The 27,304-nt window shown below is 43.6% G+C and overlaps 1 protein-coding gene across 2 annotated transcripts in view; it reads right to left on the minus strand.

The window, feature by feature from the left end:
- Positions 1 to 26,251, minus strand: part of LRIG1 (leucine rich repeats and immunoglobulin like domains 1) — a 116,637-nt gene extending 90,386 nt beyond the window's left edge. For both annotated transcript variants that reach the window (XM_063113332.1, XM_063113331.1), the window contains exon 1: positions 25,952 to 26,251. In XM_063113332.1, the coding sequence (XP_062969402.1) occupies positions 25,952 to 26,169 (218 nt within the window). In that variant the 5' untranslated portion in view covers positions 26,170 to 26,251. The remainder of the gene's footprint in view (positions 1 to 25,951) is intronic.
- Between the last annotated feature and the right edge of the window lie 1,053 nt (positions 26,252 to 27,304).

Genomic DNA, 27,304 nt, shown 5'->3' on the forward strand with positions numbered 1-27,304 from the left:
TTATCTTTTTTAAATCATTCACTGAGGCCTCTAAAAAGATGCCTCACCTCTTCTGTATGGTCCATCTACATTCACTGAGGCTCAGTGTATGACATCACCATGCCCAGCCATCCCCACAGTTTGCAGTTCCAGTTCATTTACCCACTAAGGATGCATCTTAAAGGGTAGATCCTAGAGGTAAATTCCACTTGCTAAACTATACCTCAACCAAATAATGAGTATTGGTACCTATGAGATGTGAGTCCTTTTTAAATTTTTTATTTATTTATTTATTTTATTTTTTCTTTTTAAAGATGACCGGTAAGGGGATCTTAACCCTTGACTTTGTGTTGTCAGCACCACGCTCAGCCAGTGAGCTAACCGGCCATCCCTATATAGGGATCTGAACCCGTGGCCTTGGTGTTATCAGCACCACTCTCTCCCGAGTGAGCCACGGGCCGGCTCTGTGAGTCCTTTTTTTAAAGAAAATCACCAGCAAAGGGGATTAAAAGCCCTCTGACCAAAAGTCAATCATAAGTGACTCCTCCTGAAGTTCCAATTACAGGCACAAAACTAAGAAACACCATGTGTACTTCTGGATACTCCATATCTTTTCTATACACTAAGAAGAGACAAGAGGCATTCAATTCACAGGGTATCTTCACGTCTGAGCAGAAAATCAAAGCCCAACAGTCACACCAAACCCAGACATCCATGAGATCAACTACACTGAGGCATATGCCCTACGAACAGCTAGGACTTCTTTGCCTAACTCTTGCTAAGTAATGAACACAAAATCTCCCGGGTACTACCAATCACTCCTTTTTAAAAATGACGTAATCAAATCCAAGTCTGTCAAAATCTCTGCTTAGCTTTTCCTACATCAAGCAACTCCAACATGATTTTTCTCCAATAAGCACAGTACCTTGTGGGGGATGCGGAGGGAGACTGCTTCGGCATATTTCACACTAACAAAATTGGCACTGTCAGCCCTCTTCAGTGGGAGGCCAGGCCTTGACATACAGGGGATCAAAGTATGGTGTAGGGTGTGGACAGTTTGCTCGAAAAAGCATTTAGCTAACAGATTTGACCTGTATTCCAGCTAAGTCTCCCCAAGCTGGCTTTCCTTTCTCCTCACTCCCCCACACTCAGTCCTAAAATACTGTCAAAGTAAATAAAAGGTGTTCCAATCCCAGGTCCCGTCTGCATGGCCACACAAGCATGACTCTGCAATTCTGTGCCGGCAACTACATTTACTTGCAGCAAACTCAACCACGATCGATAAACCAAAGCAGTTTTAGACTCAGTTAGGTTTAAGCTTGCACAGCACAAAGAAAACCACCCACTCTCAAACCCAAAGAACTAGTACAGAAAGCACCTGGACAAACTCGTCAGGATGGTTTATAAGGTCAGGAGTGCCTGAGAAAAGATCTTTTATTCCTAGGAAAATGGGATAAATGGTAGGCCTGTCACACTACTGGTGTCAATATTTATCTAAGGCCTGGGTATTCACGATGGTATAAACCAGGCACCTTTTCAATTCACTCATTCACACAATTTGCCACTACAAAGCCCCAAGACAGAGATTCATTTACAGATTGAATTTCTTTTCTTCCATTTCCATACAGGAGGCTGGCTGCAGGACCCATGGTCTATGTCAGCAATAATCCCAGCAGCCTGAGAATAAAACGCTCAATGTATTTCAGAACTGACAATATCAAATGGCATTGCACCCAAGGACAATAAAGAGGTGGGAAAGGGAGAAAAAGTGCCTGCTTTCTTCCTCCCATGGCATGCATGTTTTCTGCACTGGAAATGAGCAAAGCTTACACCTTGCAGTAAAGTAACTGGACCCCAGGAATCACGCCCAGGCATTTCTAAATATGACTTACACTGCAGGATTAGTCCAGCAACCAATACCCAAAGGTATGTGAAGCTCCAAGGAAGACCTATGCTATCAAATAGCCCTGTTTAGCAAGCTCAAGTTCTCCCAAACTCCTTCCTCCTTCACCACTTCCTCCCTTAGCCTTCCCTTCCCCCAAGTAAAGGTTTAATCACAATTTCCCTTCCTAGGTAAGTCAGAAGAAATAACCAGTTCATTAACATCAACTTTAAGAAGCCCTAGGGACCTCTGAAGATAGCTGTGCATCGTGTAAACCAGGTTCACAAAAGGATTTCTCCAAGTCTCTTCCCATCACTCAGAGTCCTCAAATCCTCTCTCTCCAATGTCTGCTGCACCACAGTTCCCTCAAACACTGCAGCTCCCTTAATCGGCTCTGCCAGCTTCTTCCAACGAGACACACTGCTGTGGAAATTGAAGTATTAGAGAAAGATGGCTCTCTCTCTCTACAGTGACAAGTTAAAGAAAGAGCCTGCCTCAAAACCCTCTTACAAAATTGCCACGCAAGTGACATTAAGCAAACTTCTCAAGCCAGCTTCCTATGATGCACTAAACCTACTTTTCCGATCCCATACCCACAATTCTACCCAATGAAACGGGTATCCCTACCAAGCCCCTAACTAGGATTCCAGATACTCAATGCAGCCTGATAAGGATCATCATACTTATACGTCCCAGAAGGCTGCAGAACAATTCTGCCCCCTTCTAAGCAAAACTGCAATGGCAAGTGATGAGCTACATGATACACGATGCACATGTGGTCTGTAAGGACCCAACAGTCCTACCTCTGCTTTAAATATGCCTATTGAGTGAAGCAGGCAAGTACTGGGCCCGAAATGGTAGCAGCTAAGGGTGTGGCCAGTTTTATTTTTTCTTAGTAAAAATACACACTACACTTAAGTGGCCACTATTTTCTCACACACACTGAAGTTAATAATTCACAAATCAACTAACATCATCAAAGATCAGAAAATTTAGTTTGTGTGGGCAAACACTCCTGTTCTTGCTCTTACTTAACAGCTGGCTTATTTAACTGATGGCTTCTGTTGCCATTAGGGGCAGGTAGCACTTCAAAATGTTAACTGTTCAGCCAGACACACACCACCCAGGTCACCTGGCCTCTGGATTCCACGGTATCCAAACTCCTGTGCTTATTTTTGCCTCTAAGGTCAAACAGTTAGACAATTCTAGCAAGGCAAAAATAAAGCTGGTTCTCCATATCCAGAGGTTCCATCTGCAGATTCAAGCAACTATGAATCGGAAATATTTGGGAAAACGATAAAAAAATAATACAAATTAAAAAATCAATACAGTATAACAACTATTTACATAGTGTTTACACTGTATTAGGTATTATAAGTAATCAAGAGAAGATTTAAAGTATATGGGAGGACATGCATAGATTATATGCAAATACTATGCCATTTTATATCAGGGACTTGAATACCTAAGGATTTTGGTATCCAAGGGATGTCCTGGAACCAATTTCCCCATGGATATCAAGGGATGACTGTACAGAACAAAATGATCCTAGTTTGTTGATAAGACATTACTGTGATCATCCTCTCCCATTTCTAAAACAGGTCCCTGCAAATGGACAATCCCCAAAGATGCCAACAAGGCATGGTGGAGCAGTAGGTACAGTTGGAATAACCTCATCCCAAAGGCAAGCTGCCTGGACCTCAGACCAGAATGTCTTATTACCTGAAGAAGATACCTTTCTATTCCTCAGCCACCCCCCAAAAAGGAGGGCCCAATTCCCTCTCCCCTCAGATCTCATCTCTCTACCCCTCTTCTTTGATCTCACTTACCTTCACTCTCTCATTTTTTAAGGAGACTTAACCAGAGCCAGAAACCTAAAATCACACATTGGTGTGTGCTGGAGACAGGGGAAGGGAGAAGTGATCTGTTGGAAGCCTTCTCCAGCCACTATTTGAGTATCTCCAACCTGCCTCAGGATAGGATGACTACCAGTTTTTGGTGGTTGTTTCAACCAGAAGAAATTAAACCTGGGGGGTACGAGTTAGCTGTGAAGCTGTGGACTTACTGCAAGCACATTACCCACCACTATGGATTTACGAATCCGCAATAGCTGCAAGTCCACATAAATGTCCACATAAGCCTTGTTAAAGAGGTTACACATTAACCACCACACACCTCAAGGAAGATCCTATCTCCAGCACCATCTCCACGCCTTTTATATCCCACCTTTGAAAGGACTTCCTGGAAATTGCTACTGCGGAGTTTGAAATAAATGGAGATGAGGGAGGGTTTTGTTTTTGTTTTTAATACACAACTAATTTCTGTGGTTGCAGCTAGTCCTGAAAAGGCAACTAGTTATCTCCAGTGGGGCAGAAAATAATAGCTAGCATAAAAGGGCAGATCTGTAGGACAGCCGACGCTTGGTTATCTCAACAGGTGTGTATATGCAGGTAAATGAGAAAACAGTGCCTCCGATAATATAACCCCGTAAAAAAGCCAATGGTCACTCACAGTCAGTCTGGAAATGACTAGCACACAAATGATTATTAAACACCTGCTATGAGCCAGGAGTGGCACTGGACTCCAGGACCACACAGGCTCTGCCTTGGAGGAGTTTGCAATCAGGAAGGGAACACAGACGCTGGGCAAGTAAGCACAGATGCGTTCCAAAGGCTCTCACCGTCTCACAAGACGGTGGCCACCCTCACCTAGGTGTCCCAGGAAAGCCCTCTTTGAGAGGAGGTAACCTGGGACCAAAGGGAGAAATACAAGGCACCCCTAGGAGAGCACAGGCAAAGGCCCTGAAGGAGGAAAAGGTTTGACTACTGAAGGAACTACCCAGTCCTGGGTGGGCCAGAGCTCAGGAAGCCCCTGGTATCAAGTGACTGCAGGGAGGTAGCCACACAGGACCTGAGCCTACGCAAGCCCACTTTTCTCCAAAGCAGTGTCCCCAGTAGCTGTTAAAGTGCAGATTCCCAGGCCCTGACACCATAAATTCTTCCTTCAAGGTCTACAGAGGAGCTAAATGATGTCTATTGGCTGTCTACAGGACTAACAGGAGGGTGACCAGGTAATTATTTCCTTATCTGTCTACACAGATCAGCCCACTGACCAGTCTCCCTAAGGCAGTGAGTCCCCAGGGGTGAGGCTGTCAGTGTTGCTTCAAAGAATCTCCGTAGGCCTCTCTGAAGCGCACCCCTACCTGGAATCCCCTCCCCCCCGCACCCTCCCCAGCTCATCTAGAAGGAAAACTAAGGAGAAGATAATTAAAAACAAAAACTGGAAGATGCGATCCTCTGCACCCAGGTGCAAGGTTCTAAATGCCTGCAGAGATTCAGTACTAACCCCCTGAGTAACTCAGTAAGCCACGTTGCAAGGCCTTGACTTCCTTTCCCATTAAAAGCCACCAGGGCCATAGTTTTCAATTAGCTCTGTCAGCCCACCACCCTGCAACTGCCCACGTTCAATACATCTTCCCTTCCCCCAGCTTCCGATCTCCACCAAGCACTTCACACCTTCCTATTGTAAACCTGTCCAGAGCAATTACCCTCCCTACATTTGGAAAGCTTTGGTACTGCAGTTCTGTCTAATTTATAACTGCAAAGCTCTGTGGGCAAAGGCAGGCTTGCCCTGAATCAGAGGAAATGCAGAGAAAATGGTCAGAGCCTGCAATAAATACATATGCACAGCAAATTTCCTTAGGTTACAGGAGGGCAAATTCTCCCACTGTCTTGGTAGCAAACACTGTGAGACATGTTCCTCTGGAGAGTCTGGAATCTGAATTTACTGTAAGAATAATCACTGCTCTTTTCTGCCACCTTTCCTCCAGATTACAAACGGGGGCAAGTTACCAGGCAAGGACTGTCCATTATATTTCTACCCAAAGGTCTTAAAAGTTTTATAAATCTTAAAAATAAAATGTTCCTCATCTGAGGAAGGTAAGATAGAGAAGAGCACTCCTACCTGCAAACACCATCACTGTTTGAAATTGTACTTGTCTCTTTTTAATATGTGCTCTGCTTAAAATTCAACAATGAAAAGACAAAGGACCAACTTAAAACATGGGGAAAGAATCTGAATAGACATTTCTCCAAAGAAGATATACAAATGGTCAATAAATACATGAAAAGATGCTCAGTGTCATTAGGGAAATGCAAATCAAAACCACAATGAAATACCACTTCACACGCACTAAGATGCTAAAATACAGATAATAAGTACTGGCAAGGTTGTACAGAAATGGAAACTTTTATCCACTGCTGGTGGAAGTGCCAAATGGTGCACGCAGCCTCTTCAGGAAACAGCCTAGCAGTTCCTCAAAAAGTTAAAGATAGGGTTACCACATGACCCAGTAATTCCACTAGGTATATACCCAAGAGAAGTGAAAACATACATCCAGGCAAAAACCTGTACACAAATGTTCGTAGCAGATTATTCCTAACAGCCAAAAAGTGGAAACCATACAAATGTCCACTGGCTGATGAATGGATAAACAAAATGTAGTCTGTCCACAAGATGAAATATTATTCAGCCATATAAATGAATGAAGTACTCATGCATACTACAACATGGAAGAACAACGAAAATACTATGCTAAGTATATGTATCTAGACACAAAAGGCCACATATTGTATGATTTATAATGAAATGTCCAGGATAGGCAAATCTATAGAGACAGAAAGTAGAGACTGCTAGGGAATAGGAGGAAGGGAGAATAGGGAGGGGCCGCTAATGGGTACAGGGTTGTTTTTGGATTATGAAAATGTTCTGGAATTATTGGTGATGGTTGCACAACTCTATGAATATACTAAAAACTCAGACTCCCATAATTTAAAAGGATGACTCTTGTGGTATTTGAATTATATCTCAATAAAACTGTTATTTAAAAAAAAGTCCTGCAGCCTTAGCAGATTCTCAAAATTCCAGACTGAGAATGCCACCTAGCTACTTCTGTACCACAAAAAAGCAGAAATAACCTTTTCCTCTAAGTGCCAGAGGATAAATGGAGTAGAGACCAGACAAAATATCCACATTTAGAATGGTTAAAGCCATGATAACGCCTTCAAAAGTCCCTCCCACCCAATCAACTCCTTTCTGCTTCCCAAACTGTACTACACCCACTACCAAGCTCTGCCCATCATCAGACGTGAAAACCTCAGAGTTTATCCTCCCACAGAAAACAAATTCTTGGGATTTCAAAAGAGCATTTTTTTCTTCTTTTGAGTAATTATTTAATAAGGCTGTGGAAAGCAGGGTTCCCAATGGTCAGCCATTCAAAAATTAAGAACAAGGCAGAAGGAAACGCCACCACAATGGGGAGAGAATAAACTAGTTAGATTTAAGATCTAACTCCTTTCTGTGGTTGGGGCAGGCAGATTTGAGAATAGCAGCTTGCTATTTCTGGAAAAGTCCCTCCAGAGGAAAAGCTGGGAGGGTAGATGTGTGAGACTATACATTTCAGTGTTACATTAAAATTTGCTGAAGTTGATTAGAAACAGATATAAATGGCCAGTGCTCCCACCCTCCCTGCCCTGCACAGGTATGCTGGTCCTTCCTGGCTAAGAGCAGGTCCCTCTGTACCACAGTGTTGCCCTCGCCAGCAAAGATGGAGTTAACGGGGAAGCCCCCCAAAGTCTAATGGAGCCAGGATGCTAACCAACATCAAAGAAATTCCTGTTGCTCCCCCTGTGCAATAAACTCCTTTCACCCAACATCATTCACACTTTCAGAGTGCAAAGTTCACTCTGATATTGGTGGCTTTCTCACTTTGTAGCTTTTTTGGCAAGTGCCCCTTGGCCCGGTTGTTCATTAATATATAATCAGAACATTAAAAGCATTGTTTTGCCTTCTAGGGAGGCTGTGGCCAATTTAATAAAGCCAACATTGTCCCTAGGGTGGGGGAACCACCTTGAAACTGGCAGAGAATTCAAAATGTACAGACCGAAGGGTGTGTATGTACACACTCACACACACACACACAGTTAAGTATTTCACAAGATGTTTTTGATATTCTCCCATGGCAAAGGGGCAAAATTAAAATGTTTATCTCACTACAGAAACTGACCTGGCATTTCTTTCCCCTTAATCCTTTCAACACCAATTTATTCCTTACCTTTAAAGCCTTTACAGGACGTAGTCATCCTTGTGTCAGGAAGACAAATGAACAAGGGGTGTCTTCAACACTGTCAGAACTGTCTATGAGGATGTCGGCTCAGTGCACTACTTTTACTTTTCAAATCAGACACACACAACGACAACTCACTTTCGAGACCATGTTTACTTTGCTGAAAGCCACATTCTAAACATGGGCTCGTTTGTAGAAGGGAAGCAGCTTACAGTCTAACCTTGTTTATGCTCCAAGTAGGTTTGACAGAAAAACCACATCAATTTGTTTTAAAATAATTTCCATTTGCTGGAAGCTGTTCCTGAAGGGTTCTCAGCCATGCTAATCTGCTCTGATTCCTACCAGCTGTAGGTAGCAGGCATGCCGGCCACAGACAGGCGGCGGCCTGGGCACAGGCAGCTCTGCAGAGGTTGTGGCAGTCTGTGATCCCCAAAGCCACTGCCACATCCCCCTCCGGAATACATCACCAACATCAGTTTAAGAAGAACAGAAAAACATGTCCTGGTTCAGAGTCAGAACTTGTGACTCGCCCACTCAGAGCACAGTTTTCTATGCAATGACACCTTGCTCTCAGAAATAACATCAACTCTAATACGAGAGATATGTATTTGTGCTTAAGCCCAAAGTCCACAGTTGAAGGCAGCAAGATAATTTATTGGGCTGAGCATCAAAAAAGGGAATGTCTGTGAGAAACACGGAAAGTCTTCAGCCACACCATCCAAAGAAATGCAGATTAAAATAACCCAAGGCAATTTTCACGTATTAAACTGGTACACGGTAACAAATAAAAAAGCAGCATCTAATGCTTGTGAGGGTGTAGGGAAAAAATGAGCACAAGTTCACATGTAAATTGGAAGTTTCTTTCTTAGGGGCAGAGGTACAAAAAGTCTTAAGAATTTGCATATGCAGAGCAATGTGTATTTCGTAACATCCTAAGGAAACAAACACATAAACATTTATGCATAAGGATGTCTACCGAAATTTACAAAAAACCCTAAATGCCTAATGTCAGGGAAAGTTTAATTATGATTTAAGTTATATTTTAAAAAATGTTTAAACTCAAAAATATTCACAATTTGAGTCCTTAAAATATAACTTAAAATACCTATTCAGCCTACATGATAACATTTATCACTGGATAATGAGAGATCAATCATTCTTTTATAGTTTCCTCTTTATTCAATACATGTCTAATGTTTGTCACCAGAAAATTAAAAGTAATTAAAATAAGGACATGGTAACTAGGTTAACAGCTCAAAAGCACAAAATCACCCCAACAAAGTAACCCTCTAGACTATTCTAGCTCACCTTCTTTGCTTATTGCCTCCTTTTCCCTCCTGGCCCAAAGAAAACTATGGAAGCTGGTGCAGAACCCCTTCAGGTCTTTGATTTAGTTTTAAAGAACTTAGGTTTAGAAAAAAAAAGGGGGCAAATAAATTGAAAGCTTATTTTTCCAAAATCATTTCTTAGGGTGTGTCTTAGGGCCACTGTAGGCAGCATGTCTCTTAAGCAGGCCTTCAGTGAACAGGCCTTCAGTGAACAGGCCAAGACCTCAATAACCACTAAAATAAACGTGTGAGGTTGAGCTCACCAGGCAGAACAGAACACAGCTTTCCCACTACCTTTCGTTAGCATCTCTGGGAGACTGCCCAGAGAGGGACACACAGAGCCCTGTTAGCGCTGGTCCCTCTGCCATGGAATGGAGACCCCATGTGTTTGAGGAGGGGGTGGGGGCTGATGCCATATGCCTGAGGTCCACACTGGAAGGGGCCAAATTTAGAAGTCTATCTACCCAAAGCTTCCTGTCGTGGAAGCTTCTATAAATCCAACGTTTAACAAGTAACCTTTGGCTCAGTCCACCAAGGGCACGATAACCTGTCCTCAACGTTCTTACAACTCCCTCTGGTCAAGGAGAGCAGTCTTGCCAGCAGCAAAGAGGGAGAAAAACTACCTTGGCCTGGCCACCCTTTTAGTCAAAGTAGAGGTCCTAGCAAAGTAACGAAGAGCCCAAGCAACCAAAGCCAGCTGCCTGGCGAGGGCTCAGCATAAATGGAGCAGAATAACCACAAGGGGAAGGGTGTCTAGACAGCCCTGGTCTATGCAAGAAGCCACCCTCCCCTGCAGTGTCAACTCTGAAAACACAGACTCCAAAACTCGGCTCCAGCAAAAGAGCAGATGAGAGACCTTGTCAACAGCTGGGAAAGGCACTGTGGGTTCCCTAGCCAAACGCAACAAGGAGTAGAGCAGCTGAGTCTGGCCCACCTGCCAAGGACAGCACTGGAGATCCAGCAGGGACCCCGCATGAGAGACAGGTCCCAATGCAGTGCTTAAATGAAAAAGGGATGTCAGTGACATTCCTTAGATATGGGATTTAAAAGCCACCTTCCCAAAATTCGTAGGGACTAAAAAGACCACCAATTCTTAATGTGGCAGACAGATATCCTGCCTGTCATCTTATCAACTTCAGGTATATTTGTTTCTTCTTCCTTTCCATTCTTATAAGTTTCGTAAAAACAATATTTCAGTGAGGGACAGAGGAAACTACCAAACAGACAAGGTATATTTAGGAATGTCAGACAGATGAACCCTGGGAGGTCTAAATTATTCTACTTCTCTGGGAACAGTATTTGCATAGGACTTACAGGACTATACAGAATGAATACCAATATTTATATTTACATTGTTATCTGTCCTGAGCATTTAAAGTGTCCCAGGCTTTGTGCTAGATTCTGGGAATACAATGGTGGATCCTAAACAAAGTCAGTCAGTCCCTGCCTTCAGGGAGCTCACAGACTAATGGAGGAGTAAGGAATTAAATAATCACACGAAATTTCTGTATAAAGTAATGCAGGATCTTCAAGACAGGAATCTAACTTAAAGGAAATGTCAGCAATGGTTTCTAGGGGAAGAAACATTTAAGACGGATGAACAGGAGTGTGCAAGGCAAAGAGGGAACAACCTTTCTCCAGGCAGAGGGGACAGCAGGTGAAGGACATGGGACACAGGCAGTATTAAAAGAGCCTGGCAAAAGCCCCACGTAGTGGCCGGGCAGAGGGAGCCAGGTTGGAAGATGTGATGGAGCCGGAGAGGTGGGTGGACAGCCAGAACTTTAAGCAGTGGGCCTCATGTGATCCATGTGTGACTCTGCAAAGACCCCTGTGGTGGGGGGGGGGGGGGGGTGAAGGCAAAAGTGTGAGTAAAAAGCTCCCTGCTCCCCCTTCAAGTCTACATTACATAACTCAGTGAAATAGCATAAAAGACAAGTTTAACATAAAATTTATCACATAAAATCCCTGGTAAATTCCACCTTTCTTCTCCCATCTCTCAGCTGCATTCCTTTTTCAATGAAGGGTGAGGGGCAGTGGGTCACCAGTGGCCACGGCAGTCTCCCAGGACCACATATATCTCACAGGGCCACACAATCAAGGCATGCCAAGGATTTCAGGCAGAGTATAAACTCCATCGGCAGGCTAAACTGTTTATATGTTCTTGAGTTAAAAATACACTACTCGGGTCAGTGTTAACACCAGGGCCTTATCACCAAGGCTGTTTGTGAGCTGGTTACACAAGGCCAGACTGGGACTCGCCCATCTTTTAGATGTGCCTCAATCTGCAAATTGTCTAACGATACATCAGTGAGATTATAATAAAGCCACCAAATATACACGCATTTGAGAAAAACACTTTCCAAACCCAAGGATACTTTACTGTTTATAAATAGTTTACTTTTTTTGATCCCCGAGTATATAATATTCGCAGTTGCTCCAGAAACCAAAGAAACATGGAATGGGAACACAAACCACAACCTAACAGAAACAATAAACAACAGATGGCAAGACATATGTGTATGCTACCACCCCCTTCACCAAAGAGGAAAACCAAAAATGGATTCTGACACACAAGCCTACCAACAAAGAGGCCTGCTCTTCAAGATCACATTCAAGATACCATTTAGAGCACTGGCATCATGGCCAGAAAACTTTGCTGGGTGCTTCAAGCCACCAAAGAGTGGAAGGACCAATCACAGGCCTCAGAGAATCCACAGACTTGAAAGGGAGGCAAGAAAGCAGGCAGTCCTAGCCATACGGTATTCTTTCTAAATACAGTCACGTAGACGCAGGTTTGCCTTCTAACTCTGACATTTGCTAGACCCTGGGCAAAGCACACAACCACTCGGGGCCTCATGTATAAAACAGATATATTTCACAGGGCTAAGATGATGACTAAATTAGTTGACATAAATGTGTCCGGCTGCAAAAATGTAAACTGCTCTTACTGCCATAGTTATAACAGCAGCTAAACTTCCTTAAGCATCTGCCATGTGTTAATAAGCCCTGTTCTAAATATTATGCTATTTCATTTTTGTCCTCATAACAAGTATAGTGAGGTAGGCACCAAAATTATTTGACATAAGAGGAAACTGAGGCAGAAGGAAGCTAAGTAAATTGCCTAAGGCTGCCCAGGCAGCTGGTCTCCAGAGCTGCCAATCTTACCATTGCGCACACAATGACATGGTTGCTTCATCCCCACTACCACAAGCCCTCAAGCCAGACTCGCGGAAGTACTGCAGGGAGGAAGAGGACATACTGTTCTCTTCCCCTGAAGACCCCAAAACACTGTACTGCTCTGGTGTGCAGGGCCTGAACTTATTTAAAGAGCTCAAGACAAATGCTTCACTAAATTCAGAGTCTCAAGTCATATGTGCCTTAACTAATAATTCGGATTCGTTGATGTTTATGACATCTTCTAAAAGGCCATTTGCCTCCAAACAAAGGCGGGGGGGGGGGGTCCCAATAAATAAATCTGGCGATCATGTTGCTTTCCATATATGGACATGTCTATTTTAGGTATGGCAATCTCATGTCCACTCTGCCAATTTCACCTCAATGCTAATTTTTTAAAACTCTGACTAGGATTTTCCAACTACACTGTAACTTTAAGCTTTTGAGTTTCTTCTACATCTAAAAAGAATGCCATTTCCCAATATATAACTCCCAGATGTAGAATTCACAGATGATTCATCTCACAGAACAAGTGTTCTGAGACATCAGCTCCAAATAGAGGAAAAACTTGCAATTCCCTTCTCACTCAAAGAACTCGCCTAGATCTGCTTTGCTCAAAGTTTGTTTTCAATTATATTTCCAAATTCTTTTAACAATAACCGCGCGGCGTCTGGCACCAACACATCTGATTCTTTGAAGTGGTTCTCAAGCAGAAAGTAGAAAATAAAGAGAAAGGGGAAAAGAAGGGAGGACCATCCATAATTTTTGTTTTAGGTGAAACATTCTCTCCAAAATATTCTACCAAATCCGACAAACCACAAGCTCTGACTTTTCACTGAGGGTCCACTACAAGGGGCAATAGCCACTGAAGAAAGCCTCTGAATTTATCCCTTTACTTGTCAGCTGGCTCTTGAGGAAGAAAACAGATCCTCAGCACACACAAAAAATAGCTTTTTGCTCCTCATATCCAAATTCCCAAAACACTGTTCAGTCCTCCACATAGGTCAATTAGGAATAACCATAATTCAGGGGTAAACCTCAGAACCCCTCTGAGAAACGATACTGTGAGATCATTTCTGCCTGAAAGAATGTACTAAGCCCGGAGAAAGAAAGTCATGAGGCCATAAACAAATAATTACGAAGGGATTGCTAGGTATATGAAATTGAACAAATTCTGCTGCTTTCAAGTCTAAGTGGAGAAGACAGGGAAGTGTGAAAAATTACCTAATCAGACAGACTCTGCGAATCCTCTGGGAGAGAACTAGATATAAATAATAAATTCACCAGAATGAGGTCAAGTGAATAAGAGAGAATGTCTGACACTGACATAAGAGGCTGTGAAGGGTGGGAGGATCATTTAACCTATTTTGATCTCAGAAAACACAATGGAAAAAGGTCATCTTTGGGTCTTACAGGAAGGATGTTTTAAAAAAAAAAAAAGTCTAGTTTTTTGGACTATTTCCTTCAGTCCTAACTAAAGCAGTCCTTAATTCCTGCTAAGCTTCTGTCCAGAAGTTCCAAACCACTAATTTTGCCTCCAACTTCATTGCATTTTAGCTGTATCCCCAAACAAAGATCCAAATTCCAAGAATTTGTTCTAAAGAAAAAAACAAAATATCCAAAGGTTTCATCTTATGAAAATTTACATGATAAAGAATGACTGGAAGGAAGAGAAATTTCCACTGAAGGCACTAACACGTTCCATGTGGAAGAAAAGTGGATACTAAGAACACAGAAAATAAAAGCTGCTGAGATTCTGCATGATAAATAAAATGTTTTAAGGAGTCCAATTATGACAGGAATTAAGATTTTCAAAAACAGTGTTTGACCAAGAAGAAACCAATGCAAACTTGGAACAGATGGGTAAATGTGGTATGACCATGACCCCCTAAAAAGAGTGAGAAACTTCAGAATGGGAGAAAGAAACCACTGGGCTGTGGAATGTCCACCTTGAAAGGTAAAAGGAATGAAAGCAACTCTGAAATGTGCCATGCCCCTTGAATGTAGTCAATGGCAAGCAGCCCTGAAAGGACAGACAATGTGGTAGAGTAGCTGCCCTTCCTGTGGCTACCCTACGGAGCCTGTCACAGGCAACCTACCCAGTCGTGAAGGCACTGAGTCAGCCCTGCCTACAATTTCACCCATCCCAACTGTTCACTAAAGGCCTGCTTGAGAGATGTGCTGCCTGAGGGGCCCTAGGAAAGGCCCTAGGAAATGACCCTTTGGAATTATATGCCTTTATTTTATTTGCCCTTTTATTTTTAACCAAAGTTCTTAAAAAGCTAAAATCAAAGATCTAAAGTGGGTCTGTACCAGTTTCCATAGTTTTCTTTGGGTCAGAAGGGAAAAGGAGGCAATAATCAAAGGAAGTATTACTTTCTTTGGGGAGTATTTGCTTCCCCTCAATAATACCTAAGGGCCAGGGCCAGGGCTGGCCCGTGGCTCACTCGGGAGAGTGCGGTGCTGATAACACCAAGGCCCCGGGTTCGGATCCCATACAGGGATGGCCGGTTGGCTCACTGGCTGAGCGTGGTGCTGACAACACCAAGCCAAGGGTTGAGATCCCCTTACCAGTCATCTTTCAGTAAAAAAAAAAAAAAAAAAAAAAAACAATACCTAAAGGCCCACAAAAGAGTCCCTCATTGAGACTCCCACACCCATGCACATCCTTTTCCCCTCGCTGCTCAGGGTGTCCATCTGAGGATTTCACTCAGAAGCACCACACATGGAAAGAGTACCTTTAACTGAGTGTCCCAGACAAAGTCCAGTTTACTAATTCTTACTGTCCAATGAGCAGTAAGTTTATTCCCTCTTTGCTTCAGTTAGGATAGAATCATAACCCTGAAAGCAATAGGTCTTAGAAGTCATATGTACCTTTACACATAAGAGATTGAAATGACTAGCCCAAGGTCACACCGCCAATCAGTGGCAGAGCTGAGACAAAACCCCAAGGTCTCCTGAGGCCCAGCCATGGGCTATTTTCCTTTACTGCCACATTCCCACCTTCATAGCTTTGAGAAAATGATTTTTTTCCTTTTAGCTCAATAGTTTTTATCCCTCTTTGACCAAGAACCTTTTTAAGAAACTTAAAAACATGGGCTCCTTTCTACCCATAAAGATAGAGTGAACACCACGATTTCACATACAATAAAGTTCCATAGACCTCCAAGTAAATAATATTTGAGGTCGCCAGTCATTATTTTCAGGACAGACGAAACTGAAAATAATCATGTCTAAATATTGTTTTAAATGAACATGTGAAAAAAACTAAAAATCTCTCCAAAGAGTTCCTGATTTTTCTCTTGGGCAAAAAACAGACCTCGATGAAGCCAAACCACCTATGACCAAGAGTCCTACACAGACACCAAATCTGAGAAAACAGGGGAATTTGGGATGAGGCAGACCTTAAGAGCTACCAAACATTTCAGTTTGCTTTCTGGATCCCCTATCCTCCAAAGACAGAAGGAAACCTCGTCCCACTCGAGCTGTGGCTTCTGCATCCATCACTCTGTTGCATCAACAACTCACTTCCTGGAAGCAAGGCACTCTTCTGGCTGTTTATAAGTTTTGCAAGCACTGGGAGCTTGTATGCCAGAAACTCACACCAGCCCAGGTGGAGGAAGGAAATCACAGATACACAGAAAAAAAATTTTAATTAAAAATAAAATGAAAACTAAGGGGTTGGTCGGTTAGCTAGGTTGGTTAGAGCATGGTGTTATAACACCAAGGTCAAGGGTTCAGATCCCCGCACTGACCAGCAGCCAAAAAAAGAAACAAAGAAAACTAAGATGTAGGCATGATGCATGAGACGGATCAAAGTACTGCATGGCTGAAATCAGATGAAAGAATGAAGTTCTCTCAATTTGCAAAATAGAACTTAAATTCCTAGGCAGAATCTCTCAATTGTAAGTTTTTCTCCCCCCCATAAAGTTTTCTTAAACCCTTTGGAGTGTGCTTCCACTTTTCTAAACAGAGAACTCAATGTTAATGGTATCTAATCAAATATCACATAAATTTAATTAAGCTTAACAGATCCATGAGTTTAACCTGACCATGTTAGTCAGCTTTAAAAACCACTGAACACTTACATAATTTACCTGGAATTAGATTTTCACTGACAGAATATGGAAATCATTCCATAGACTACGATAAAGTGAATGGAACTTGACGGACTAGGTAACTCCTGTTCAGATTCCTAATTAGGCTGCAGCCAGCATGAAATCTATTGTAAAGAAGCCCTCTAACCAACAAAGTAACCAACTGTGGAGAAATTAAACTATGGACTTCTGCAAAACAAAACAAACCATTCAGTAGCTACTTGGAGAAAGCATTTTCAAATCTGTGTGAAGTTTCAAGCAAGCACAGAGGGTTCCAGGAACTTAGTTCTTTGCTTTTTGAGGATTTTCTTACAGGGTTCCTCTATTTAAAGCAGCCTCAAGTAGCCACAGCTGGAGGGTAAGGCCTTGCAAAGTAAACAACAGTTAACTCACTTTAGACTCAAGATTTAACTACAACCCATGGCTAATTATCTCTCTATTAAAAAATATCTGAAATATCACTTTTTAAATGATCCATCTCATTTGTAATTATGTTTGTTAACTAATGAATTCTAATCAACAATTAATAGCTTTGTAGAAACCTCCCAATTAAGAGCTATGTGGAAAGAGAGGAAAGCTAATCAGAATCACACATTCTGGCAAAAGACTATAGGACAAATGAATTTTCTTTTTCTTTTTTTTTTTTTGACCGGTAAGGGGATCACAACCCTCGGCAGGGTGTGGTCTGCACCACGCTCAGCCAGCAAGTGCACCAGCCATCCCTATATAGGATCTGAACCCGTGGCCTCGGCGCTATCAGCGCCACACTCTCCGAGTGAGCCGCAGGGCCGGCCCACAAATGAACGTTTTTTTTTTTTTGTCGTTTTCATGACTGGCACTCAGCCAGTGAGTGCACCGGCCATTCCTATATAGGATCCGAACCCGCGGCGGGAGCGTCGCCGCGCTCCCAGCGCCGCACTCTCCCGAGTGCGCCACGGGCTCGGCCCCACAAATGAACTTTCTAAAGCACCTTCCACAAAAGAAAAAATTTGTACTTTGAGAACATAAACTAGAGTGCACATAGTATGTGCCCAATAAGCATTCTGTAAATATACAGCTTACCAAAATTCCCTTTGGAAAAACACACTTAAAATGTCATTTTTTTCAGAAGTTGTTCAAATTCACATTTCTTAAAACTACCCTATAGTAAAAAGTATGGTATGTGAATTATATCTCAATAAAGCTATTTTTTAAAAAAAGAAAAAAACGCCCTATACATTTGCAGATGAAATGATATGCCTTGGGTTTACTTCCAAAAAAAAAACATGAAAGGGGAGAAGTATATTGTGACACAGATCAAACAAGACAGGCCTGATAATTGTTGAAGCTGGGTGACAAGTACATAAAGTTCATTACATTATTCTATCCACTTGTGTAGGTGTTTGCCTATCTCCATGTTAAAAAAAAAAGGTTAAGAAAAAAAAAGCCAACAAAAAAAACCACCCTATACCAACAGAGCAAATTCCCTTAATTCAGAAGTTTTTTTTTTTTAAATCTCATCTTTCAGATCATCTCCCAAGAAAAAGAAGCTACATCTGCAAAAGCCTACTTCCCAATCACTTGATAGTTTTCATTAAGTAGAGCCCAGCATGTCAATTTCTTGTTACCCAGCCCAAAGGGCTAAATAGCTTGAGATACAAATGCTTTCAAAGAGCACTGGAACTACAAGATCTGGAACTAAAGCAAGATTATCTATCCCCCAGTTCACAAGTGCTCAATCCTTCTTATTGTACCTAACAGGTTATCATCAAGTAGGTTATCCAGGAGAAGGAATTTATCAGTGCAACGTATGCTCTGACCAAGATAAGCAGTAAATTATTTGAATGGCAAATTATAAATCGGTGGAATGAGCAAAAGACAGGAAGTTGGGGGGGAGGGGAAGGGCACCTGCTAAATGCCACACAAAGGAGTCTAAGAAGATATAGTTGTGAAGGATTTTTTTAAAAATCAGCTTAAAAAAGAAAAGAAAAAAAATTCTATTACTTCTACCTTGTTTCTCAACATCCAGCTAATTCTGCTGTGGGAAAGATCTTCATTAATTTCATTCATTTTCTAATAAAGTGAGACTTTGAGAAAGTAAAATACCTGCAAATCATAAAAGATTAAAGACCTGTGCACCACAGAAGTTTAAAGAATAATCAATGCAAAGCACTTAAAAAGAGACAGGCCATGCTTTCTTTAAACCCTCTGAACACCACCTTCTGCCAAAACAAACTGAACAAGCAGTGATTGGAACCCGCATCCTGGTTCATAAGGAAACCAAGATGTATTAGGTGTTGCAGAGATGAACGGATTGGTTGTTCGCACAATGGACCCCTACCGGTTATGCTAGATTAAATAGTAATAAAGACGCAAACAATCATAGCCGTTCATGTGGGCAAGGCTGTGAATCATGGCCATTCACTGCGGAAGGGACTCAGGTACAGGTGCACAAGGAGCAACAGCAAACAGTAAACGGCTTTTGAGGTGGCATCCTTGCCAGATTCCTCAAACGACCCTGTATTCACTGCTGTGTCCCCTACAAAGTTACCATGCGATTGTAAACAGACAAAACAAATGGAAAATGTTCTCTGCATACAACCCAACAATTGTCTCCTTCCTCTCTCCTCCTCCCTCAAGTCTTTCCAAAGAGAAGTGGGCACAGTGAAGATTCAGCCGGCCCTAAGGTCTGTAACCTAACCCTGTTTGAAGGAGTGCACCTGCATTTTTCCAAGCTATTGACTGAGAAGTGCTACTTGCATCTTGGTAGGGCTCAGTTTCAATGAAACCCTGGGAAATAAGAGGATAAAATGATTAGCTTAAGAGCCTCTCACTTCCCTGCCTCCTTCCCACACCCCACCTCCCACAAGGATAATGTTAAATAGGCAGAGGTATTTGTACAATTGGAATAGATTTAATAAACTCCTCAATGATTTTTGCTAATTGTATCATACGCTACAACTGTTCAAAGCTTCAGGCCTGTTTGTTTGAGATTTCCAAGGGCACACTTGCTACACTTTCTATATATCACCAGAACCCTTATGGAGGAAGGCTGTTTGGGTTGTGAGCCCTGCCATCTTCCCACCCCAAAAAGACTCCTTCATATCAGAAAAGTAAACTTTTCCCAGGAAAGCCTTCATCACCAGGAAATCTGACTTGCAGAGACTGGCCATGAGAGAAGATGCAAAATTTGAGCTACTGAGGCCTTTACCTTCAAATTGTGCTCTGGAATCATCATCAAGCTGATCAACCCACATTGAGGAACTAGGCTAAACATATGCATCATCTAACTTTGTCTTCACTGCAGCTATAACACAGAATATTACAATCTGCCTTTCAGAAATGAGGGAGAGAGGTTTGCCCCAAATCACACATGGAGCTGTAGAATTGAGGCACCAGAAATAGACCTTAGCAGTAACTTTCCACCTCTTCATCAATACTCCCTGGTGAAGGGTGTGGCTGGGTGTGGCCACCAGGGATGAGGACAACAGCACACTTAACTCAGTAAAAGTGAAGAAAGCTTCAACCTCATCCAGCCTTACCCTCAATCAATAACCCAGAGATGAGGGGACAGGTGGGTAGCAAATGCCAACTCAGAGACTATAAAGAACTAGAGGCAGAAAACAGAGTATAAAAACCAGGGAAATGGAGAAACCACTTAAAATGGAATGACTTTTATAAGCAGACTGAGTTCATAACTTGTATTTCAGAAGACTATACGTGAAGTACTTGGATAAAAACCATAGATAAACTAATAAATTGCATAAAATTTAATAGTATAGAAGCATATAAAGCATAAAGCCCTTGGATAAGAGAAATTCACAAGAATATCCTTCCCCCAAAAAAGGGACACAAATTGGTAACTTCCAGTTAGAGCATGAACAAACTGCAATTTTCATTTTTCTGTGTGCAATCTTTACTGATCCATTTATTTTGCTTAATGGAAACAATGGCCAAGTATCAAGTTCTTCAGTAAGAAATTTCTAAGCCGCAGTAATATAACTGGCCAATTAATTGTCCAGTCTGGACTGCTATTCTAAATTCGGCAGCTGTATAAAATTCCTTGGGCAAAAAATAAACGCAGGCTATGGAGGGTAAACTATTGTAAAAATGTTACCCTCTGGTCTTCAAAGTCCTATTTCTTGACAGAGGAGATAACAGATCTGAGTTTCTTACCGAGTCCCACACTTTAACTTGAAACAAAAGCAGAAGATCATCACATTACCGACACACAACAAGAACTGAAGCTATCAGGTAGATGGAATGGACCCTACTGGCTCAATGTCATGCCTAAATCATAAAAAATAACACTAATGGTCCCTAAATTTCCACAAGCCAGTGAACATTCGAGACTTTCAGATATTTCCCCTCCTCTGCCTGGGAATTTTTCCTCCATCTCTCTTCCCTTCTGTCTCAAGACAATGCCTTCAAGCCTTTGAAACCGCATTCATTGTAAACAGCTCTGAATATTAACACTGCCCAGAGTCCTACTCGCTTTTAAAAGACCCCCAGGGTTTCAAATTGCAGCCTCTGAGGAGAGGGAAGGTCCCCAGTGAGTAAATGTCACCAAGCTCATTCAAAACGAGTTGAAAGTTAGGATTGCTCATGAAACTTAAAGTTCTCCAACCTATGGGGTAAGCCAGGGGAAATCCTTTTATGTTTTAAACAAATGAGGAAAAGAATAAAAAAAGACCCTGGTAAAAATCAACATCCTTTATTGCTTACAGCAATTTTCAATTCAATGAATCCCTTTTCTAGATTTCCCTCTCCTGTGAATACCACTTTCAAAATACCCATAGGCCATTTTAAACAATTTCCATCCAGACTTTCTATATAACAAACCTTCAGGGCTTAGCAGGTGCACAACACTGGGCCAGGTGCATTGTTAAGTCACACAAAACCCTAGTGCTCTCTCTGCATTCCTGTCCACCCTGAAAGAGAGAATCCTGAAAAGACTTTGCACCAAGGAGACACCTCTGCAGAATGAGGGCGAGGCCCTTTCATTGTGAGCATGGTGTCTGAGGGAGAGAAAGGTCAGCCAGAGGCCATTCCAATGTGGTCCGGGGAAGCTGTGTGGGGAACCCAGGCAGAGTAATTAACACTGGAGAGAGGGAAACTTTCAGCACTTGGTGCAGAACTGGGGAGCTGGAACATGAGGACATCCACAAGGAACTTGCTCATTACACTACACTGAATTTCCTTCATCTTTTTCAAGATGTTCTCAAGAATTACTGCTGATTAATACATTCAAAAGTCTGTGAAATCTAGTAACCAACTGTAATTATGGAAAGAGATGAACACACTTCTTTTTAAAACAGTCCTTTAAAAAAGGGGGGCAGGACCAGCACTGATATATCCTAAAGGGAAGAGGGACACTGTGTGCCAATACAGAATTAATTTATATTGGGCCCTGGAGGTCTCTGGCACTTCCTAATTCCAAAGTACTCAAAAATCAGATTTTATGATTGTAATTTCTCGTTTACAGAGAAATGGGATTTACAGAGAATAGTGGGATTTAAACAGTGTGCCTTTCTCTCAAGGAAACCAAATTTGCCAAGACAGCCAATATTACTTGTCAAAAACCTCTTTTTATTCAAAAAAGGTGTCAGAAAACCAGCAACAGACAAGTTCTTCACCATCAAGAGGGAAGTACCCTTCCAACACACTTGTTGCATTAAAAAAAGGACTGAATTAAAGCTAAAGCTCCCCTAAAACTTTCAGAGCACTTGTACCTTTCAAATTTTCTTCTCTGCAATTACCCCGAGTTTAAAATGCTCCATATTCTAAACAACCCTTTGCCCATGCCCCAAACTGGAAGATGTTCAAGGTCTATTGAGCTCTTCTTAAATGATATGGAGATAAAGATATAAACAGGCAGAAGGGAACATCTCAGGACCATCCAGACAATAATCTACTTCTTAAAAAAAAAACCAAGAATCTCAGTTTAGATTCTGGAACAATCTGTTCATCTGCACTTTAAATCTAATTTGCATAAACAGGATGGGAAGTATTTTCCAAACCCCTAATTCACAACACCCTGCACACCTGGGCCTTCAAACACAGCTGTAAAATTTGAAAGACAAAGGCCCTCTTTGCTTCACAACTATAACAACAACCATGGTTTGTGTTTATTTTCTAATGTAATCATAAGCACCACGTATGTGACCAAACCGGCAAGGTCAGATTTAAACCACCCGACTTGATATTGCAAACACATAATACAAAGAGACTGAAATCAATAAATTCATCTTAATGTGGTTTGGGATAACCACATTTGGTGTCCTTTTGTGAACATCCTTGCTTCTGAATGCCCTGTCATCTTCCCTCCATACTGAGAAGAATCAGGGTTTGTTCTTCCTCTAGGGCCTGCCTTCCTTCCCAATCAGTTGACGGTTAGCCCTCAGAACTTCTAAACAACATTTTGTGACTAAACACTGCTCAAATTTATGTCACAGTTAAAAGTCTAACGTAAATTGCTTTTAATACTTCTTAAACAGCTTCTGAAGCGATGCTCTCAAAAAAAATTTCAAAGAAAGCAAACATATGGGTTCTAAGAAGTTCAACTTCTTCTAAGGTTCTGGGAAGTTGGAATAAGGCTTGGCAGTGCTTGGAACTGTTTATGAATGTGTTGGTTGGACCATGCCAATTTCACCTACGTAATGGGATGGGAGACAGCTATGGCTGGACTACTACAAGTTATTGTGCTGAATAAGTTATCCTCAGACCCCAGGAACGAACCTGTTTTCCCCTCTATCAGCTTCATTCCATTTCTTCTGCTCACACTGCATTTACATTCATTATTAAAAACTTCTACTCTCCTTAAACTAGGCCTTAGGAGCAACTCCAAAATTAGAGGCACTATTTACAAAAGTAAAAAAAAAAAAAGTCCCATAAAGCCACAGGTCCCCTGCTATCTCAAACCCACAGCCAGAAACTGTTTGAACTAGCTGCAGTAAATCTAGTTCATAGGGTTATAAACTAGCTCAAAGCATTTTCTAGACAATGGACTTTAGAGGATGTAAACTTGGTGAAACTAAAAGATATTTTATTATATTATATATACGGAGACTTTCTCCCTAAAATCTTGCTGAATCATAGCCAGAAATATAAATATCCTTATGAAAATTTCAGAATAAGACTAATGGTTTAAATTGAGAAATATAAAGTTTAGGGAAAAAACCACATCTGCTTCATTTTTCTTTAATCAGAAATAAAATAATTTCACAAATATTTTTCAAAGGATACTCTTTTTATACTATACACTGTGTTGCCACGTACCAGAAATCACACTGCTTACATCTTAAAATCTAATCAGTTAACACCATAATCAGTATAATCAAGTATACTGAAGCTCAAAATACTCTTTGGTATTTATTATCAAATGTGTGAGTAGAAAAGACTGCAATTTTAAAGGTATTTATGCCATGTGAAATGTCATTCCTAGGCAAGAGAAAGCCTAAAAAAAGACCAATATGTTTTGCTCCAAAAATGAAAAGGCAAGGCAAAGTGGATCTTGTGACCATAGGCAAGTGCAAATAAGAAGATACCCTGTCCTCTTCCAGAAGTTACTGCTTCGAAAATAAGCGCCTTCCCCACAATGCCACTGACACATGGCACTGGGGGTCACTCTTCCAACAGGTGAACTCTTAACAAGTTATTCTGGTTCTGTCCACATGATTCTATTTAAAACAAAACAATCTTAATGCAAAGGAAAAACAACAATACTCCAGACTGCCTAAACTAAATAAACTACAACCTAAGGATGATACTGGACTTTATCACCCAGCACAGTCGCTGCCTGTGTTAAAACCCACCCTATAACCACTGATTTTCACTAAGTCAGTGAATTCCATGAAAAGAAGCTGATACTGAGGGGAGAAAAAACCTAACTGTAACTAAAGGGTCCTTCCTGGCCAGCTTCAGAATTCTGTAGTACTTGTTCAGGGAGCATTGTGTTGCATGCGCCAAGTTAAAGATCCCCGCTCCATTTTAAGAGGTACAAGATCTTCACATTAGAAAGGAATTAACTCTTTTCTTCCCCTCACTGCAGCCAAGATGATCAAGCCACAGATGTTAGTTAGAACTTGTGTCACGAGTTTTCTCTTTTTAAACAGTGAATGTCATGCCTGAGGTTACTGCTGTGCCTCTTCCATGTTCTAGGAAAGATGTCCAATTACTCAACTGAAAAGCAGACTATTCAAGCTAGGCCTTTTCTGGAAGGTACTAATAGTTCTACAGAGATGCTAATTACTGATAACTGGACAGGATTTGACCCATGGACCAGAGATTTTAGAAGTTAAAAAAAAAGTCTATCCTACTATGTTTACAGAAGTCTTTTTTTTTTTTTCCCTGCCAAATCTCCTGTAAGAAGTGTCCCACTAAGTCCTGATAGGCCAATATTCTGACAGCACAGCAAAGAGCCTCTTTCCGTGAAATAAACTTTGCTTAAATCAGCCAAGCCTGACACCCTCTCCTGAAACAGCACTACTCCAAAACTAATTTGCACCATTTATGGAGGAGAAACTCTTAAGGGTGGGCTCCACCCCACTGGGTCATCGGGGCCCTAGAGAACAGACAGGAAGGGTCTGGAACATAGTTCCCTAAAATGCCAATCAGGCGGAGAAGGACAAACTCCCAGCACTCACAGATCTCCAAGAACTCTCAAAGCTCTCTAAGTCCGGTATACTCTGAGGAAGTCTACCTTCTGCTCCCGCCAGAGTCAAGTCAGAAGACCACCAAGGTCCGCGGGGATCAGGAGGCGGCTACACACACACTCTAATAAATAACGTAGACGGAAGACTGGAACCAAGAGTCACCTTCATTCATTGCCCACTGGAAGACCAAAGAGGTCAGACACCAAAGAGTTGGATTACAGGACAGGAAAAAAGAAACACACACACACTGACCCCACACAGACTTCCTCACACTCTGCTCCAGACACTTGCCACCGTCCACCCATACATACACACCAATACACTCACCTCCACACTCCCACTAACCCCAGATCGCCCTCGCGACGCACACTCGCTCGCATCCACACCTTCACGACCCACGACCACGCATCTCCAGACTCCTACAACCCACGCCCGTCCACCTCCATATCCCCACAAGGCACACTAGCCCGCCTCCAAACCCCACGAGGTACACTCGCCCGCCTCCAGACCTTAACGACCCACGCTTACTCCCCTCCAGACCCCCAGGGGCACACTCTTCCCCCGGGCCCCCACCCACGATCTCACCTGCCACCCCACGCTAACAGTCTTCTAGCCCACACAACTCCCCACACAGAATCCAACCCGCACCCCCTTCCGGGGTAAGAACCTCCTCCGCCCCGTCCCCAGGTGTCAGCACCCCGGGGCGCAGGGAGAACGGAAAGGGCGACACTCACAGGCTCCGCGTCCAGGAGGGGAGGTCTCCGGGCAGCGCCGTCAGTCCGCGCCCGCCGCAGTCCAGCGAGTCCCTGGCGCAAGTACAGATGGTCGCGCAGGGCTCCCGCAGGCCGGTCGCAGCAGTCGCCGGCTCCAGCCGAAGCAGCAGCAGCCACAGGAGGAGAAGGTGGAGCGAGCGGCGCGGGGCCCCAAGCGCTCCCCGGGCCGGCCGCGCCATCTTGTCGGGAGCGCGCTGCGAACTCCGGGCGCGGGGGCTGTGAGGTCCCGGGCGGCCGCAGGCACGGGCGGGCGCGCGGGGGAGTGTGCTCGGCACTAGGATTCTCGCCGGGGCATGGCCGCCCGCACGAGTTCTCTCTGTCGCAGCGGCTCCGGCGCTCAGCGGTCCCCGGGTACCCCGGCCCCTCCGCAGCGCCCGGCGAGGGCCGCGAACCCCGCGCCCATCCGGGCCGACCCGTCCGCGCTCGCTGCAAATCCCACGGATCCGGGCAAGGAGTGCTCGGCCGACGCTCCTCGTCCTCCCGCCGCGCTCCGGACCGGCAGCTGAGCTCCCGCGCACGCCAAATGCCGCTGCAGCCGCCGGCCGAGGGCAGTGCTGCCGCCGCCGCTGCTGCAGGGAAGGCGCTCAGCCTCACACACTGAGCTCGGCGCCGGCGGGCATCTTCCTCTCGGCTAAGAGCGCAAAGCTGGTAGACCCCGGGCTGGACGGCGCGGCCACCCCCGCTCTCGGGGGGCCCGTGCGCCTCGCTGTCCCGGCGCCGCGGGCAGAGAGCGCGAGCGCAGTCTCCGGCTGCACTCAGCTTCTGCGCGCAGAGAGAACCCCGCCGACCTCGCAGCCGAACAATCAGCCGCTCGCCGCAAGCCTCCCCGCGGCCCAGCCCCGGCCTGTCTCCCAGGTCCCGCCCCCGGCCGCTCGCCTTCACACACCCCCTCTGTTCCGCGCCCCGCGGCCGCCTGCCGGCCCACGTTGGATGCTTTGCAACAGCGCCCTGCCACGCCCCCCCCCACCTGCTGCTCATTGGCTGCCGGAGTCCACGGCCGCCAACCTCGAAGGCCATTGGAGTGCTCACCGTGATCCCGCCCCGCCTGCCACCCCGCCCCCACTCTCTTTTCCCACCCAAGGTGTGAAGGGCGGGGGACTGGGAGGAGAAAGGGAGGGACCGCCCCCACCTCTTAAAGGGGACGTAAAGGTTGTTGGTGGAGAATGTGGACTCCGGCCGCGAAGAGGAGGTGTAAAGCTATACCCTCTGGGTCCAGCGGAGGAGAGAAAATTGGTGAAGAGGGAGACGCCCCGCTTTGGAGCCGTCTGGCCCCAAGGTTTCTTCTCTCCTCCGTACGCTGTAAACCGGAGGGCG

Source organism: Cynocephalus volans, chromosome 11 (genome assembly GCF_027409185.1).
Source record: "Cynocephalus volans isolate mCynVol1 chromosome 11, mCynVol1.pri, whole genome shotgun sequence".
Taxonomy (NCBI): domain Eukaryota; kingdom Metazoa; phylum Chordata; class Mammalia; order Dermoptera; family Cynocephalidae; genus Cynocephalus; species Cynocephalus volans.